Source organism: Hippopotamus amphibius, chromosome 4 (genome assembly GCF_030028045.1).
Source record: "Hippopotamus amphibius kiboko isolate mHipAmp2 chromosome 4, mHipAmp2.hap2, whole genome shotgun sequence".
Lineage (NCBI taxonomy): Eukaryota > Metazoa > Chordata > Mammalia > Artiodactyla > Hippopotamidae > Hippopotamus > Hippopotamus amphibius.
In genome coordinates this window covers 6,695,251-6,711,712 of record NC_080189.1, presented here as the reverse complement: position 1 = coordinate 6,711,712, position 16,462 = coordinate 6,695,251, and the positions used below count along the sequence as shown (strand labels likewise).

Here is a 16,462-nt window from a genome sequence, read left to right as displayed (position 1 = left end):
GGGAGTTGTTGTGGGAGTTGTGGAAGGATGTTGGGCGTGCCTTCTGCTGGGGTGTGGGGTGGAGGTGGGCCTCTGGTGGTGGGTGGAGGCGATGCTCAGCTGGTCTGGGCTAGGACCTCGGCTTGCCTGTCTCTCCTCGGGCACTGGGCTATGGAAGGTGGGAAGCAACAGTTGCCCTGCCTTTCTGATACCATTTTAAAGCCACTTGTTGGGGACTGGTTTGCATGTCCTCCTTGGTCAGAAACTCTGGAGGAGAGGAAGGTGTGAGGTCTGGTGGGTCCAGGGGTGGGGGACCTATGCCTGGGGAGGGCGCTGATTATCCAGGGGCCAGCCAGAGCACAAGCCCAGGGACCAGGCCTCGTGTGGGAGTGGCCGGGGTAGGACTGGCTTTGGGAGAGGGCCCGGGGGCTGTGGAATCAGTCCTGGGAGACAGAGGCTACACTGGCTCCCTCCCCTCAACAGAGCTGGGGTGTGAGGCCGTGGGGCATGCCTGAGCTGAGCTGGCAGAAGCTCATGAGTCCAGCCCCCTGCCTGGCGCTCAGGCCCCCCAGCCCCCAGCCCTGCTTTCCTTACAGCTGCCACACAGCCTTGCCCAGAGGAGGCCCAGCCCGGAGAAGGCCCTTCTCCCTGCCAGTCTCCATCTCCGGGGAGACGCGGTACCTGGAGCTGCTCTGCGGAGCCCGGGCCTGCCAGTAGCCTTGACCGTGAAAGCTTTCCATGCCCTGTTCCTCTGCAGGGCCGGCTCCCATTGCTAAGCAGAGTTTGGGCTTCCTGTGTGGGCGCCCGGCGGCCTCCAGAGATTCTGAAGCAGCTTGAAGACTAACGGTTTAGGAAGAATGCGCTGGCAGGGGGGCTGTTTGGAGAGAAGGCTCAGAACCTTCAGTGGTGGATTGTTCTCAGGTCACGGTAATAAGAGAGAAAAGATGATTTCTAGGCTTCAGAAAGTCTAGTGTTTCCTCCAGCCTGATGCTCACAGCACACCTGTGGAGCAGGCATTTTCGGTCACCTTCACCCCTGGGGACGTAGGCCTAGTGGTGAAGTGATTTGCCAAGGGCAGGTGGGCTGGGCCTCAGCGCCCCTGATTCTGGGTGCAGGTGTGCACGGGCCTGAGGAGAGGGGCAGCCCTTGGGAGCCACTGCCAGGAGCAGACTCGGCCGCAGAGCCAGCCCAGTGGGGCCCAGGCTCCCCGGGGAGGGGGGAGCGGCCTGCCGCCGCCTCCTGGCCAGACTCCTGCAGCCTGGCCTTGGGTCTCGGGCTGCACTGGCCTGCCGGGCGGAGCCTCGTCCTCTTTCTAGGGCTTTCTGTGCCTCTTCAGCTGCCCCCCCGGCCAGCTGCAGCGCTTGCTGCCTCACGCCCACCCACCCCTCTGCTAAGCCCACCGGTAACCCCACAGGGGACTCTTCCCATCGCGCTACCTCCCATCCTGGCCGTCGCTTCCTCTCCCTGTGGCCGCATCGCCCCCTGAGTTCCGTCCCTTGGAGCAGTGGTCCTGGAGGGATGGCCGTGGGTAATGAGGACACTTGTGTCAGCAGGGAGACACACTGCTCTTTCCTCCGCTGTGAAAGGGGAGTGATTTGCGCCCGTGCGGTTCACATGGGCGCACTCGTGTCTCTGTGGGTCTGCAGGTGTCTCAGTGGACTGTTAATATCTCAGTTTCTCTGCACTTTGCATGTATAGTTTTGCAGGTACTCTCATATGTATGAGGGTCTCTGTATTTTTGCATCTTTGAACTTTTGGGTACTTAGCCGTGTTGGATGTTACATATGATCGTCTCTGGATGTGTTTGTGTGAGTTTAGTGTTTAGATCAGTTTCTTCTCATATGCCTGTGACTGTATTTTATCAGTATTTTTTTTCATTGAAGTATATAGTTGAGTCACAACGTTGTGTTGATTTCTGCTGTACAGCAAAGTGATTCAGTTACACATACATATATATACATTCTTTTTCATATTCTTTTCCATTATGGTTTATCCCAGGATGTTGAATATAGTTCCCTGTGCTCTACAGGAAGACCTTGCTGTTTATCCATTCTATATGTAATATTGATAGTTTGCATCTGCTAACGCCAACCTCCCACTCCATCCCTCCCTCAACCCCCTCCCCCTTGGCAACCACCTGTGACTGCATATTTTAAGTGAAACATCAACTGATATTAACTGAAATCCATTTCTCAGGCCAAGGACATCAGTCACTCCTCCTGAGGTATTTGTTGTTGGTCTTGAAGCACTGGGGCCAGGGGAGCCCCCTCTTCAGTCCTCCCATTTCTTTCATTCATTCATTCAGTATAAACTGAGCACCTTCTGCATCTCAGTCCCTATCCGGGAAGGGCCCCCGCCATCCTGGAGCTTTACATGTAGCGCAGCGCCGCCCAGCAGAACTTCGTGAACTTGGAAATCTTCTTTTCTGCTGGACGTTACGGTAGCTCTAGCCACATGTGGCCATTGAACACTTGAAATGTGGCCAGTGTGATTGAGGAACTGAATTTTTAACTTAATTTATATACACTTAAGTAACCACATGTAGGTCTAGAGGCCAGACTCCTGAAAATGAGGCCCTGGTAGCCTAAGGTTTGGTACACGCTGCACCTGCTCTTAGAGGTGACACGGTCCAGGAGAAGGAGCTCTGGCTGAGGCAGGCCCACCCCAGTTTGTGGGGTCCTGGCTCCAGCACCTACTAGCTGTGTGACCTTGAGCAAACCTCTGAACGTCTCGGAGCCATGGTTCCTTAGGATGAAGTGGGCGGTGCTTGCTCAGTGCTTGGTACACAGTCAGTCTCTCTGTCCCTACTGAGTCTTGGCTGGCCACCTCCTCTTCTTTCCAGAGCCAGGCCAATACTGAGGTGACCAGGGAAGGCTCTGCCCCTCTCAGTGAATGAGGGAAGGACAGACAGAGCCTCTGTCCCCTGGGAGTGCTCTAAGAGCACACGTGGGGGTAGAGGGGGGAGGCCGCTGGAGCCCGCAGGCCCTTGCCCACCCCCTGGCAAATGCTGGCCTGGGCTGCTCCCCCGGGGGTCCTGACCTGCTGATGTGAGGGCGGGGGTGCGGTCAGCTGGACAGGGAGGGTACCTTGGGAAGACTGCCTCTTGTCCCAGGTTTCCTGTGGGGGAGGGGGAGGAGAGCGGTGGCAGACATGAGGGCCTGGGTGTGGCCCTGGGTGGGGGCTCCTAGCTGAGCAGGCCTGGGAGCTGGGCCTTTGGCCAGAGTTTAGGAGATGCCAACCTTGAAGCCTGAGCTCCTGATGGAGGGCACATGGCTGGTCCCTGCCCCACTGGTGACAGAGGACACATGAGGTGCCACTACTTCTTCCCCACCAGGGGCCTGAGTCAGTGAAGAGAGATGTACTTGGCTGGTGGAAAAGGTCCAGGGCCCTGAAATCGGGCGGACATGGGGTGACCCAGATGTGACCCTGTGCTGCCTTTCCTGGCCCGTGGTCTTTGTCTACCCTCAGCTGCTGTCCGCCTCCCCCTCAGATTTCTGCTACGACCAAAGCTCCTTTGTTACCTTCCCTGCCCCCAGACCTCAGCACCTGCCACAGGCCGCAGTCCTGCTTTGTGTGACCCACAGTTGTCATGGCAGCTGCCCCAAGAGCCCTTCCTGTCAAGGGGCTCTCACCCCAACTGCCACCTGATCCAGAGCCAGGAGCTGGGAAGGGGGAGGTGACTGGGGCCCTGTCCCGAGACCCACCCCCTGCATGTGTCCTGCCTTCCCTCCACAGGACCGGCTGGGCAGGGAGGGGAAGGGTCATTGGCAGTTGGGATCGGGGCGCTGGGTGATAGACCAGGCGGTCCTCAGGGGCTCGGCGTGGGCACCATTGGTTGGGGATCGGCCCCTGTTGCCCCTGTTTTCTGGCCGGGGTGTTCTGCTGGGTGGCCTGCTCGCCGGGTCCCTGGGCACCTCTCCCTCCAGTCAGCTGAGTGATGTATCTAGTGGGGCGAGGATGGTGTGCAGTGTGGCGCAGCAGGGCCAGGTGTGTGGTGGCCTGACCGACCTGGAAAGACACTGCCACATGCAGGGACCTTCTGCTGTTTGTTTGGCTTGTCTCAAGGGTTTGCCTGCAGGATTCCTGTTGGCCTGTTTTCTGGACACATCCCACCTAAGCACAGGTGGAGTTGGGCCCCCAAGACATAGCCCCGGCCCCTGATTTGTCCTCTGGGCCTCTCCTCCTGTTCCCTGCCCTCTCGTTTCTTCCTTCTTCCCCTCATGCCCGTGAGGGTCCCTTCCTTCCACATCCACGTCTTTCTTGGACCACGAGCTCTGGTGCCGCTTGGTGACTCCCTGGGAATTGGGCCCCAAGAATTGAAGCCCTCCTGCCACCTGAGGCGATTCTGAGTTCCTAAAACCTCTTAAGACAGAATGGATCAAGTAGGACTGATTTGATTTGGCTTAAGGGGCCTCACTTGTATTGTGCAGGGGTTTGTGAATGAGGCCAAGTCCCCCCGCTGTCCTTGTCCTGAATTGTGGCCAGGTGTCCATCCCCTGTCTTGAGATTGCCCAAGTCGAAGTGGCCTCCCTGTTCACCAGTCCTCTGAGTCTCCTTAGGCAGACATTGAATCTCCGCTTGGTGAGAGGCTGCCCCCGCAGTGTGGGACACAGAGTAACCTGAAAGGAAGAAGTGGTGCTAAGGCAGGAGCACTGGCATCCATCAGGGGCCCTGAGGGGCCTTCTCCTCCCTTCTTTGCAGCTGCCTTTTCTCTACACCACAGGCAGGTTTCAGTGTCTATAAGAACCCATAGCAGAAGTACACAACAGACCCCTTTTGGGGAAATAGAATTAAAAACCAAATCTCCTGCCAACTTAGAGAAGCTCCCCATAAAAGCAGGAGAGAACGAAAACAAGTTTTTAATTGAATAAGCATTAGACTGGAATGTGGTGCATATCACAGGCATTTCGCTAAGAGACTATAGACAGAAGTCTCACATGCTACACAGCCCAGCAGGGGCAACACTGCTGTACACGTGTTCTCCAGGGAAAGCATAGCCAGTCCTCAGGTAAGAGGACTTGATGGCACCATTTGTCACAGAGTTCACTCTAAATTCAGCTGGAATTGGGTGGCCACCTGTGATAGCCATTTGCCTTTATGCAAAGGAAACATACACTTCTCGTATCTTGGTGACAGGAGGAGGTTGGAGCCCGGCGCTGCTGGAGAGTTAGGCTCCCACCTCCCGCGGGGAGGGGACACGGGCCGCTGTTCCCTTGATGTTTGCATTTTGGAGAGATGACGTCCAGGTCCTTGAGAAAGACAGTCCTGGGCTGTAAAGCTGGCAAGAGGCTTAGTGAGCTTTAACGTAGATTTACATACACCTCAAAGGGGCAGAGAAAGAATTTCCAATCAGAAGTTTTCCAAAGAAAATACTCTGAAAGAAAAGGAAGGGGTTTCTTTCCCTTTTTACACCAGGGAGAGTGATTTTTCTGTTTCTCAGATTCATATTTCCCTGACACCCCAGCCCCCGCCTCTCCGGGCAGCATCCACATTCCCACTCCCAGCCTGGGTCCCTGCCCCCGGAGTAGCTGCTGGAAAGGCCCTGGGAGAGGGAAGCGGGGAGACCCTTAGGATGGGGTCCTTGGGAGGCTCTCTGGGGCCTGAGGGGTGGCCCAAGGGGAGGCTGGGTTCCCCGTGCCTGAGCGGTGGCCAAGCCGAGGTACCCGGTGCGGTACTGTGAGCCCAGCCTTCCGTCTCGTGGGGCAGAGGCTGGGCCCTGTTGGGAGTGTGGGGAATCGGGGGGCACAGGCATGGGAAACGAGATCCCCGTCCTCAGGAGGGGCCGCCCACCTCCCCACGTGCCGCAGCCGCACCTCTGAGCGTGTGTAGCTGGCAGCACGTCAGTGCCACACACAGCTGTTTGGTGCCCTCCACGTGGGGACCTTGTCCCAGACCCTGGCACTCGGCAGTGAGCACGAAAAGTCCTGTCCTTGACCTGTGGGGGCATAAACAGATAAGTAAATATCCTGCCTGGTGGCGAAACGTGTCGGGGAAGAATGGGAGGTAGAGTTAGGATTGTGACTTTACACAGGGTCGCCAGGGAAGGCCGCTCAGAGGAGGTGACATTTAGGCCAAGGCCTGGAAGGGGCAGGGGATGTGCAGGGGTCTGGGGAAGGGCACCCCACGCAGAGGCGTCAGAGCCGCAGGACCCCTCCCCATCGCATTCCAGGCACCAAATGAGCCGCTCGGGAGACGTTCAAACGCTTAATGCTCAAGACGAGCCCAGATTGCTGGACGAGGGGTCAGGTCACGAGGACCCAGGTTGGCCATGTGTGTTCTCGCCCTGGGGTTGGGGGAGGGGGGGCGGCCGTGAGGCCCCGGAAGGCTTGTGCTGGAACATGGACGGGGGCTTTGAAAGACATGGGCTGGTGATTTTGGGGGGCAGTTCTGCCCTCCAGGGTGTCCTTGCGACCATGCGGGGTGGGGGGGGTCTCCTGGTTCTCACGTGTGACCTCCTTCACACCTCACCCCGCAGGTGTGGAGAGTGTGGACGTGAGGCTCTGGTCTGGGAGTTAGACGTTCTGGGACTTGCCCAGCTCTGCTGTTCGGCCACCTCTGTGACTTGGGGCACGTCAGCGGCCTCCGTTTTTTCTTCATAAAATGGGAATTATACACATTTTACCTGCCTAGCGGGTATGTGTGCTTTAAAAAGAAAGTCCTGCACGTTTCCACGGAAGCCATCGTAGAAAAGCTCTTGCAAAAGAGGGACTGCCTTCTGTGAGTGACAACTGTCCTTGTCCCACAGGCCAACTCTCTTTCCTCTGCTCCTGTCTCACCCACAGAGGGCCAGGCAGGGAGCCGCCGCGCTGATGCTGAGGGGCCTCCGGGGATGGAGAGTGTCCTGGCTGGTGGTGGTGGCACAGGTAAGAGAAGAGGGCAGGTGGGAGCCCACCAGGGCCCCTCCCAGCCCCGTCTTCTGCATCCCTCTCTAGATGAGAGGGAGTTGCTGGTGGCCTGGAGAAGCACAGGGTGGGACTGGGACACTGAGGTCACGTCGAAGGATGGAGCAAACACAGACGAGGGGGCTAAGAACCGACAAAGCCAGCCTGCGCTCGCCAGGCAGGGACGCACACGCGTACGCGCGCGCACACACCCCCACACATACACACATACACACCGTGCAGGAACCTGCCGGGGAAGATCAGGTGTCTGTCAAGTGCTAGACCAGGGGGTTGGCTGTGAGCACACACTGAAAGCCAGTGCTCCGGGGAGGACCCATCGTCCGAACAAGCCCGGCTGTTGGTCCGTCAGGAGAGTGTCTCCAGTTCGGTCCATTACGCTTCCCAGGGTCACTCAGTGCGTGCCTGTGTCAGCGGACGCACTGAGAGCCGGTGGTGAGGAAACACAGCAGGTAGTCCTGGTGTCTCCCGGGCAGGGGGCCGGCGCTGCTGAGAGTGGGCTGTGCCCTGTGGAGACCCCTCCCCAGCCGCCAGCCTCCTGCTCCCGGGATGGAGCAGCCCCAGGTCTGAGACCCTCTCTCACAGCCTCTGCGCCAGGCCCTGGTGCGGGTGTCGCTGGGCTGCACGGCGGCTCTGGCCCCGGGAGAGGGGACGGGCCCAGGGAACTCTGCCCCTCGCTCAGCGCTGTGACCAGCTTTCTTTACCTCCCGTCCCCTCCAGGGGAGTTGCCCCATAGACCTCAGAGCCCCTGCCCTCCCAGGACAATCACTGCTGTGGACCTAAGATGGGACAAAAATCGGGCAATTGGATAGAAAAGAAATGAAACACCAGCTCAAAGGTGGAATTATGCTGTGTGCACACCACACTGTTCCGCGGCTGGGTCCTGGCAGACGGCAGTGGGCTTGGCTACCCCACTTCCCAGTCTTCCCCCCCCAGCCACCCCTTCTGGGCTGTCACTATGAACGCTGAGAGCACTCGAGGTGTGTGTGTGTGTGTGTGTGACGCTGACATTACAGTAATTACAGGAAAACCTCGGGCAGACGGTTCCCAGCCTTTTAGCTGAAGGACCCTTCTGCCCACGTAAACTCGTGAGGGAGATCCTAATTCAGACGTGAGAGATGGGTTCCACCAGAGCCTTCTCTACCCCTTACGGAAGCTTCAGCTTCGGGAAGAGCTGGAGGAACACCGGCCTGGACCTTGGAGGCACTGGGGCCTGGGGGCCCCCTTGGGCTGCAGCCTTCACAGGCTCCCACACCTGCTGGCTGTGCTGAAGGAAGGACTCTTCTGGACGGCCAAAGTTTTCAGATAATGGGGAACTTACCTCTTTTAAGTACCTTTTATTTTATTTTATGTGTTTTTTAAATTGTGGTGAAACGTACATAACATGACATTTACCATGTTAACCATTTTTAAGGGTACAGTTCAGTGGCGTTAAGTACATTCACGCAGTGGTGCAGTGGTGCAGTCGTCACCACTATCCATTTCCCGAATGTTCCCATAATCTCAGAAGCTGTACCCGTCAAGCGATAACTCTCCATTTAGCACCTTTTTATTTTACCTGAACCATTTAAATAAAAACTGATGCTTTTTATGCTGACTGAGGAGCGGTTTCTTTGGAACAGGCAGGCGGAGGCCTGTTTTCCTCTGTGTCAGGGCCTGATCCCTACGGGAAGGTGCCCGCCATGACTGAAGTCCCAGCCCACACACGTCACAGGTCTGCACGCGCCGCCCCTGGGCTTCGGGGCCTCCCCATACAACCCAGCCACCGTGATGGATGTCAAGACCAGGCTTAATCAGGGAAAGGCAGCGGCTTTTGTGGGGCTCTGAGGCAGTAATGGGTGCCCTGTCACTGGGGGACAGTGGTGCCCCTCTGACTTGAGTAGAGTTTGGATTCCCTACCCGACCACCAGTTTGGACAGCTAGCCCTGTTAAACGCTTCCGCTGGCCAACAACTTGGTGCATCTAAGGAAACATTCTTATAATCAATGAAACTCGGTTACATGTGGGTTTTTGATTCCTGCCAGTACACAATTTAAATCGCCACTTTTATTTTCAAATTAGTACTACTGATAAAATGATTTCTCACAATGCAAGCACCTGGGGAGGCCTCATAGCATTGTTTCGCCAGGAGGAAAGCTGGCCCCTTACAGGTGTTTTTCTGTGACAAGCCCCACCCTGCCACCCCCACCCCCACCCCCATGGTCACCATGTCGGTTTCTGTGCCTTGGTGTATCCAGTGAAGATGTGGAAGAGAGCAGAGCTCTTTGGCCTCAGGACTAAAGGCCACCAGATTAGAGGGGAGGTTTTTCTCTTTATTTCCTAAGATATTGTAAAGATTTAAAAATTATAATGTTCGAATTTTTATGAGACTATTCAGATAACACATATAAAGTGTCAGTCCCCTTTGACTTCTCCATCTAGTCCTGCTGAGGTCCATATCACCATCTTGGGTCTGGTGTGAACTGCCCTGGATTGAGCACGTGTACGGACACAGGGAGGTGTGGTTTATTTTTCGTAAATTGGATCAGACAACTGATACTGATTTTCGATGTTTTTTTGTTTTGTTTTGTTTTCTCTTAAAATGTTTTGGAAATCTTTTCACATTCGTGTGTATAGCTCTTTTCAGTTGCTGCATAGTATTCCATGTTATGAAGGGAGTGAAAATTTTATTAGACTATTATTGATGGGTAGTTAGGTTGTTTTCCCCCTTTCTGCTAATCACAAATAGCACTTCAGGGAATATACTTGAATGTTCCTCTTTGGACTCATATGTAAGTATTTCCTAGGATAAACACCTAGAATGAAATTGCTGGGTGGAAGAGGTGGAAGGTTTACACATTTATATTTTAATAAGCACTGTCAGGTTGTCCTCAGAGTCTGAATTTGTTTATGCCCCCAGGGCACCCATGTTATACTTCTCCTCCTTGTAGTTTCCATGTGTATTGTGAAGTTGGGATATTATTAATCTCTTTTATATTTGCTGGTGTGCTGGGTGAAAAGATGCTACACTGTTATTTTGCACTTTGCTGATGACTAGTGAGAGAGAACCTCTTTTCCTCCTATCTACAGGAGTCCTTTATATACTCTGGATATTAATCCTTGGCCTATTATATATCTGCATGTATGTTCTCCCAGACATGTGCTCTCCAGCAGGTGACCAATAGCCACAAATGGTTATTTAAATTTAAATTTAGATTTAAATTAATTTAAATCAAAGAAAATAAGTTTGGTTCCTTGGTTGTACTAGACACATTTCAAGTGCTCTGTGACCATATGTAGCTAGAGGACACGTGTAAATCGAATAGCTAGCTTGGCTGTAAAACACTTTCACTCTGTGGAAAGCTCTGTTGGAAAAGGCTGCCCCAAACGATCATTTCTATTTTACTCGTATGTGGGATCTTTTGTCATACAGGTGTTTTAAATTTAGTTTTTATGTTTTGCATCCTGTTTAAGAAGATTTTCAATTACCTCTAGATGCTAAACAAATTCTCCTAATTCTCCTAATACTCTGCTTCTTTTAAACCAGCACTTAAATCCTTCTGGAACTGATTTTTATAAACAGTATGAACTACAAATCTAACTTGAATATTTTTCCCAAATAGAGAGTTAGTTGGTCCTAAATTGATGAATAGGCCAGCCTTTCGCTGTTGACTTGGAATGCTGCCTTCTATTGCATATCAGACTTTTCTGTTCTGTTGATATATCTGTCAGTTATGTGTATTCTACACTTTTAATGATTGTTTTTAGCTTTTTTTTTTTTTTTTTTTTTGGTGGGAGGGTCTCTCACTTGCAGCCTCACCTCACCTGGCTCACCATAGAAGAGCCACATCAATAACAACGGCATCAGTAAAGACTTTTATTAAAGGACTTTATTTTTTAGAGCAGTGTTAGGTTTACAGAGAAAATGTGCAGAAAGGACAGAGAGTGTCCTATACCCCCTCTCTCCAGTGTCTCCTGTTATTAAAATTTTGCATTAGCATGGTACATTTGTTACAATTGATGAACCTTTATTAGTACATTTTTTTAAGCTCTTTATTGAAATATAATTGCTTTACACTCTTGTGCCAGTTTTTGAGGTACACCAAAGTGAATCAGCTGTATTTATACATATATCCCCATATCCCCTCCCTCCCAGGACTCCCTCCCACCCTCCCATATTAGTACATTTTTATTAAATAGAGTCCATAGTTTGCATTAGGGTTCATTCTGTGTTGTACATTCTGTGGACAGATGCTTAATGTCCTGTACCCACTATTATGGTATCATGCAGAGCAGTTTCACTGCCCTAAAAATTCTCTGTGCTCGGCCTCTTCATCCCTTCCCCCTGAACTTTCAACCCCTGGCAACCACTGATCTTTTTACTGTCTCTATAGTTTTGCATTTTCCAGAATGTTGCATAGTTGGGATTATACAGTATGTAGCCTTTTCCGATTGGCTTCTTTCACTTAGTAATATGCAGTTCCATTTCCTCCCTGTCTTTTCATGGCTTGAGAGCTCATTTCTTTTTGTCACTGAATAATACTCCATTGTATGGTGTACCACTCTTTATCCATCCACCCACTGAAGGACATCTCTTGGATGCGGCCAAGTTTTGACTGTTATAAATTAGGCTGCTGTAAACATCTGTGTGCAAGTTTTGTGTGGACTAAGTTTTCAACTCCTTTGGGTAAATACATAGGAGAGTGATTTGCTGGATCGTATGGTAAGAGTATATTTAGTTTTGTAAGAAACTGACAAATTGTCTTCCAAAGTGGCCGCACCATTTTGCATTCCCACGAGCAATGAACGAGAGTTCCTGTTGCTCCACATCCTTGTCAACACTTGGCGTTGTCGGTGGTTTGAATTTTAGCCATTCCAATAGGTGTGTGGTGATAGTATTTTAGCTTTTAATGTTGCATAAGCCAAATTCTCCCTTGCTCATTTTTAGAATTTCTGGGTGATTTGCACACATAGTAAATTTTATAATTTGCTTAATTAGGATTACACTGAATTTAAACATTGTTTTGGAGTGAAGAGCTTCTTTATCTAGCAATATGATGTGCCTGTTCTTTTACTTATATTTTCTTTATCCCTTCAATAATGTTTAATAGTTTTCTTTATGTTTTGCTTGTGTATTAGGTATACTTAGTTATTGTATTGCCATTTTAAAAAGTTTGAATTTTAATGTTTTTTTAGTCTGCCAGTTTTGTTGAAACTTTTATTTCTAATACTTCCTGCACATTCTAGGTTAATAATTATCAGCAAATGACAGTTTTCTTCCTTTCCCATATTTATATAAATCTTTCTTTTTTCCCCTTGCTCCTAACTTGAATAAGCTTCTAATCTTTTGCCTTTGGTTATAACATTTGCTGCAGTTTCTAATACAGCTCCTTTGTCAACCTAAGAAAATTTCCTTATGTTCCTAGTTTGCTCAGAGCTTCCTTCCTTTCTTTTTTCTTTCCCCCTCTTTCCCTTCCTTTTCCCTCCTTTTCCTCTTCCTTCTCTCCCTTCAGAAATGACGTTGAATTTTATTATGGACTTTTTCTCATCTATTGAGGTGGTATAAGGTTTCTAATGTTTAAAAAGTTAATGTCATGAACCGTGTTGAGTCATCTTTGCTTTCCTGGTGAAGATCCAGCAAAGCCATGATAGGTTGTTCTCGTAACACTGCCAAACTTGCTTTGCCCGTGTTTTTGCTTGCTTGCTTTTCGCATCTACTTTCAAAGAATGACAAACCTGTAATTTCCTGCCTGCCTCACCCTTGTCTTGTTTTGGATCATGTTGACATGTAAGCGTCCCTCCCTGCCCTCCCCCCCGCCCTAGTCATGGTCATAGTTTATGTTAGCTGGTAAGAGTCCTTCCCTTGAAGTTTTAGTAGAACCTGTTTGTACGGTTAAGTGGTCTTTTGACCCATTTTCGAGGTCGAACTTCAGCTTTCTGAAGTCTCTAACTGTTTATACAGACATGGTGTCTACCTTTTCTTGAGTCAGTTTTGTTAATTTCTTTTCTCACAAAATCATCCATTTTACATAGATTCTTCAAATCGATATAACGTCTATACATGGCGTTTTGGGATTTATCAGAATCCTTTTTATATCTTTATGTTGCCTTTATCCTATAATCTCTGCTTGTGTATTGATTCCTTCCTCTTACTTCCTTTGGGTTTACTTTGTTGTCTTTTTAATATTGGCAGCTGTTGTTTAGTTTCTCTGTCTTCTTTGTTCACGGCTCTTTCATCTGTTCTTTATTGAATGTAAACTTTATATTGAAGTGTAATACATTGAAAAGTACACATGTTGCGGGCTCTGCAAATTCTCAGAGTGAACGCGCCCATGTAAGCAGCACCCAGATCCAGAAGGAGAACACTGCCAGAGCCCCTTCCAAACACAGCACCTGTATCAGGGGCCATTACCCTGACTTTTAACTCATCTATTAGTTGTCAGCTTTTGGCCTCTTTATAAATGGAGCCAGACAGCCTGCACGTAGTGTCTGTAGCAGACCTTTTCCATCATGGCTTATGTCCACGAGCCGGGAAGCAAAGTGCTCGGCAGACCTGAGTCCGGTGTAAGGGGTGGGTTAGCAGACAAGTGTGCTGCTGGTGTGTAGGCTTCATTTAGCACAAGGACAAGGCAACACCTATTCAGGGTGCTGTGAGCTTTCTGGCCTACTTTCTTGTTCTTGGTTTTGTTGAAGAAAGGAGAAGCTGCCAAGCAGGTGAGGTGCTCACGCACCACGGCTGCTGCCCCAGAGCCGCCTGGCAGTGACACAGGGCTTGGCTGGCCAACCCCTGGGGGACTAGGCACGCACTCGCCCAGAGAGTGCCCAAAACATCCATCCTCTTAGGAAGAGAATGAGATGTTTTGAAACTTGGCCACTTCCTGCTGGCTCCCTGGGTGGGAAGACTCCTCTGGATTGGCTTCTTTAACATTCTCTGCATCTCCTGGGCCTCAGGGTGGAGGAGGTGGGCTTTGGTGTTCTCGCGCTGCAGCATTCACATGCCGTTTCTTTCTTGTCTTTTTTCTTTGCCTTCCTGCACTTTATTGTCCCCTTATTGTCCTTTCCACCCTCTCTTCTTTCTCCTTCCCCCCATTTTCTCCTCTCCCTTTAAAATCTTCCTTCTGCATCTTTTTCTCCAGCCCTATTTTCAGCCATGCTCTGCCCTCCTGGCGCTTCTTCCCTCCCACCCGCCCTTTCCCTCCACCCCACCGAGCGCCGCGCACCCAGTGACTCTCCCCATCTCTCTCCCTTTGCCTCCAGCAGGAGATGCGCTGGTGATGAAGGTCAAACAAGAGAAGCCAGAGTGGCTGCTGCAGACGCTGGTGCCACAGACCGTGCTTTCCCAGAAGGATAAGGAGAACATTTTCCAGCAGCGTCGGGGCCTGCCGCCATGCCAGACGGTGGGGAAGCCGCGAGCCTGGGGGGGCCAGGAGGAGACTGCGGGTTCAAGGTGGGCCCCTCCCCCTGAGCAGGCCGGCGGACCCGCAGGCCGGGCTCCGGGGGCGCCCCCCGGTCCCCTGAGCCCCGCCCTTTCTGCTGGTGAGGGTCACTTCGTGTGCCCGGACTGCGGGAAGAGGTTCAGCTGGTGGTCGTCGCTGAAGATCCACCAGCGCACCCACACCGGAGAGAAGCCGTACCCGTGCGCCAAGTGCGGCAAGAGCTTCAGCCAGAAGCCCAACCTGGCGCGCCACCAGCGGCACCACACGGGCGAGCGGCCCTTCTGCTGCCCCGAGTGCGCCCGGCGCTTCAGCCAGAAGCAGCACCTGCTCAAGCACCAGAAGACCCACGCCCGGCCCGCCACCCACCCGTGCCCCGAGTGCGAGCGCTGCTTCCGCCACCAGGTGGGCCTGCGCATCCACCAGCGCGCGCACGCCCGGGACCGCCAGGGCGTCCGCGCCGGGCTGCAGGCGCTGCTCCGGGACGCCGCGGCCCACCGGGCCTGCCGCCCGAGGCCGGGGCCCCAGCGGGGGCGCCCCGAGTGGGCCTGGCTGGGGTTCTGCCAGGGCTGGTGGCGCCCGCCCGGGGCCCGGACCGCCGCCCCCGCCGAGCCGCGCCAGTTCATCTGCAACGAGTGCGGCAAGAGCTTCACGTGGTGGTCGTCGCTGAACATCCACCAGCGCATCCACACGGGCGAGCGGCCCTACCCGTGCCCCGAGTGCGGCCGCCGCTTCAGCCAGAAGCCCAACCTGACGCGCCACCTGCGCAACCACACGGGCGAGCGCCCGCACCCCTGCGCGCACTGCGGCCGCAGCTTCCGCCAGAAGCAGCACCTGCTCAAGCACCAGCGCACGCACCTGCCCGGCGCCCCGGCCGCGCCCCGCCCCGGCCGCGCCGCGCTGCGCGCCCACCAGCGCGCACACGCTGCCGTCGCCGCCGCCGAGCCGCCCGCCCAGGGCGTCCCCGGCCTGTCGCCGCCGCCGCGCGGCCCCTCGGCGGCCCGGGGGCCCGGGGACGTGCCGTGGGGCCGGGCGCGGGCGGGCGCGGGCGGGCCGGGCGAGCCGCGCCAGTTCATCTGCAACGAGTGCGGCAAGAGCTTCTCGTGGTGGTCGGCGCTCACTATCCACCAGCGCATCCACACGGGCGAGCGGCCCTACCCGTGCCCCGAGTGCGGCCGCCGCTTCAGCCAGAAGCCCAACCTGACGCGCCACCGGCGCAACCACACGGGCGAGCGGCCCTACCTGTGCACCTCCTGCGGCCGCGGCTTCAGCCAGAAGCAGCACCTGCTCAAGCACCAGCGTGTTCACCGCGGGGCGCTGGCGTCCACCCCCAGCGCCAGGGGCCAGGCGCTCTAGTGGGCCTGGACCCAAGCCGACCCGTGGGCAGGGTGGCGGCGATGCTTGCGTGGTGCGTGTGGGGAATGACCAGCAGTGGTGGCTTTTAGAACCCCAGGGGGTGAGACTCTCTCAAAAGGTGCTTTACCTCAACGCTCTGAGATCTGAGACCAGAATTCCAGAGGCATCCCAAAAAGGGGACCGGGAAAAGTCCCAGGTAGGGCTGAGGGAGGTGGTAAGATCAGACCTTCTCATCCTGGAGCCTGGATGTGTCTGTGACGACTGAGGCCCGTCTGTGTCCTTCCTTGGAGGTGGGACCCCAGCCCTCAGGCACTGAGTGAGGGGGCTGTCGGAAGCACGGGGCGAGGCTCCCTGGGTGAGATGGCCCAGATCTGGACTGATCAGCTGTGGCACCAGCCAGCCACATTCAGGCCCGGGGCCGTCCCTGCAAGGAGTCTCAACAGGCTGAGTGGTACCCAGATGGGAGCTGGAAGCTGCGGCTGCGGAGGGGCAAGCATATCCTAGTGCGGGGCCTCTGCCCAGCACTTAGTGGCCACTCAGTACATGTTTTTGGAAGGAGTGAGTGGTTTGATGGTCCTCAACCCCGAGTGCCCCGCTGCCCAGGGTACTGTTATGACTGGCCTGACCCTAGGATGTGTGTGTGTGTGAGAGAGAGAGAGAGGGAGAGAGATGGTCAGGGCTGGGACTCCGGGGGTGGTCTCAGCTGGGGTTGGGTTCCTTGGGGAGGAACCTGCAGCAGGAGAGCACCCGACATGCTGCTGTGACTCGGTGGGTGCTGTCTGGGATCCTTATGATGCTGATATTGAGAAGAGAGAA

General features: G+C 53.7%; 2 protein-coding genes across 17 annotated transcripts in view; both read left to right on the top strand.

Moving 5' to 3' along the window:
- The window catches only part of REPIN1 (replication initiator 1), a 19,264-nt gene extending 12,482 nt beyond the window's left edge, over positions 1–6,782 (top strand). For all 10 annotated transcript variants that reach the window (XM_057733084.1, XM_057733090.1, XM_057733087.1 and 7 more), the window contains one exon: positions 6,762–6,782. The gene's annotated coding sequence lies outside the window, so the exon portion shown is untranslated. The remainder of the gene's footprint in view (positions 1–6,761) is intronic.
- The window catches only part of ZNF775 (zinc finger protein 775), a 19,433-nt gene extending 2,971 nt beyond the window's left edge, over positions 1–16,462 (top strand). For 3 of the 7 annotated variants that reach the window (XM_057733091.1, XM_057733093.1, XM_057733094.1), the window contains exons 2-3: positions 6,762–6,842; positions 14,115–16,462. In XM_057733091.1, coding sequence (XP_057589074.1) covers positions 6,809–6,842; positions 14,115–15,646 — 1,566 coding nt within the window. In that variant the 5' untranslated portion in view covers positions 6,762–6,808 and the 3' untranslated portion in view covers positions 15,647–16,462. Of the gene's footprint in view, positions 1–6,724; positions 6,843–14,114 lie in introns of all 7 variants that reach the window. The other 4 variants (XM_057733096.1, XM_057733097.1, XM_057733095.1 and 1 more) reach the window with 3 other exon arrangements.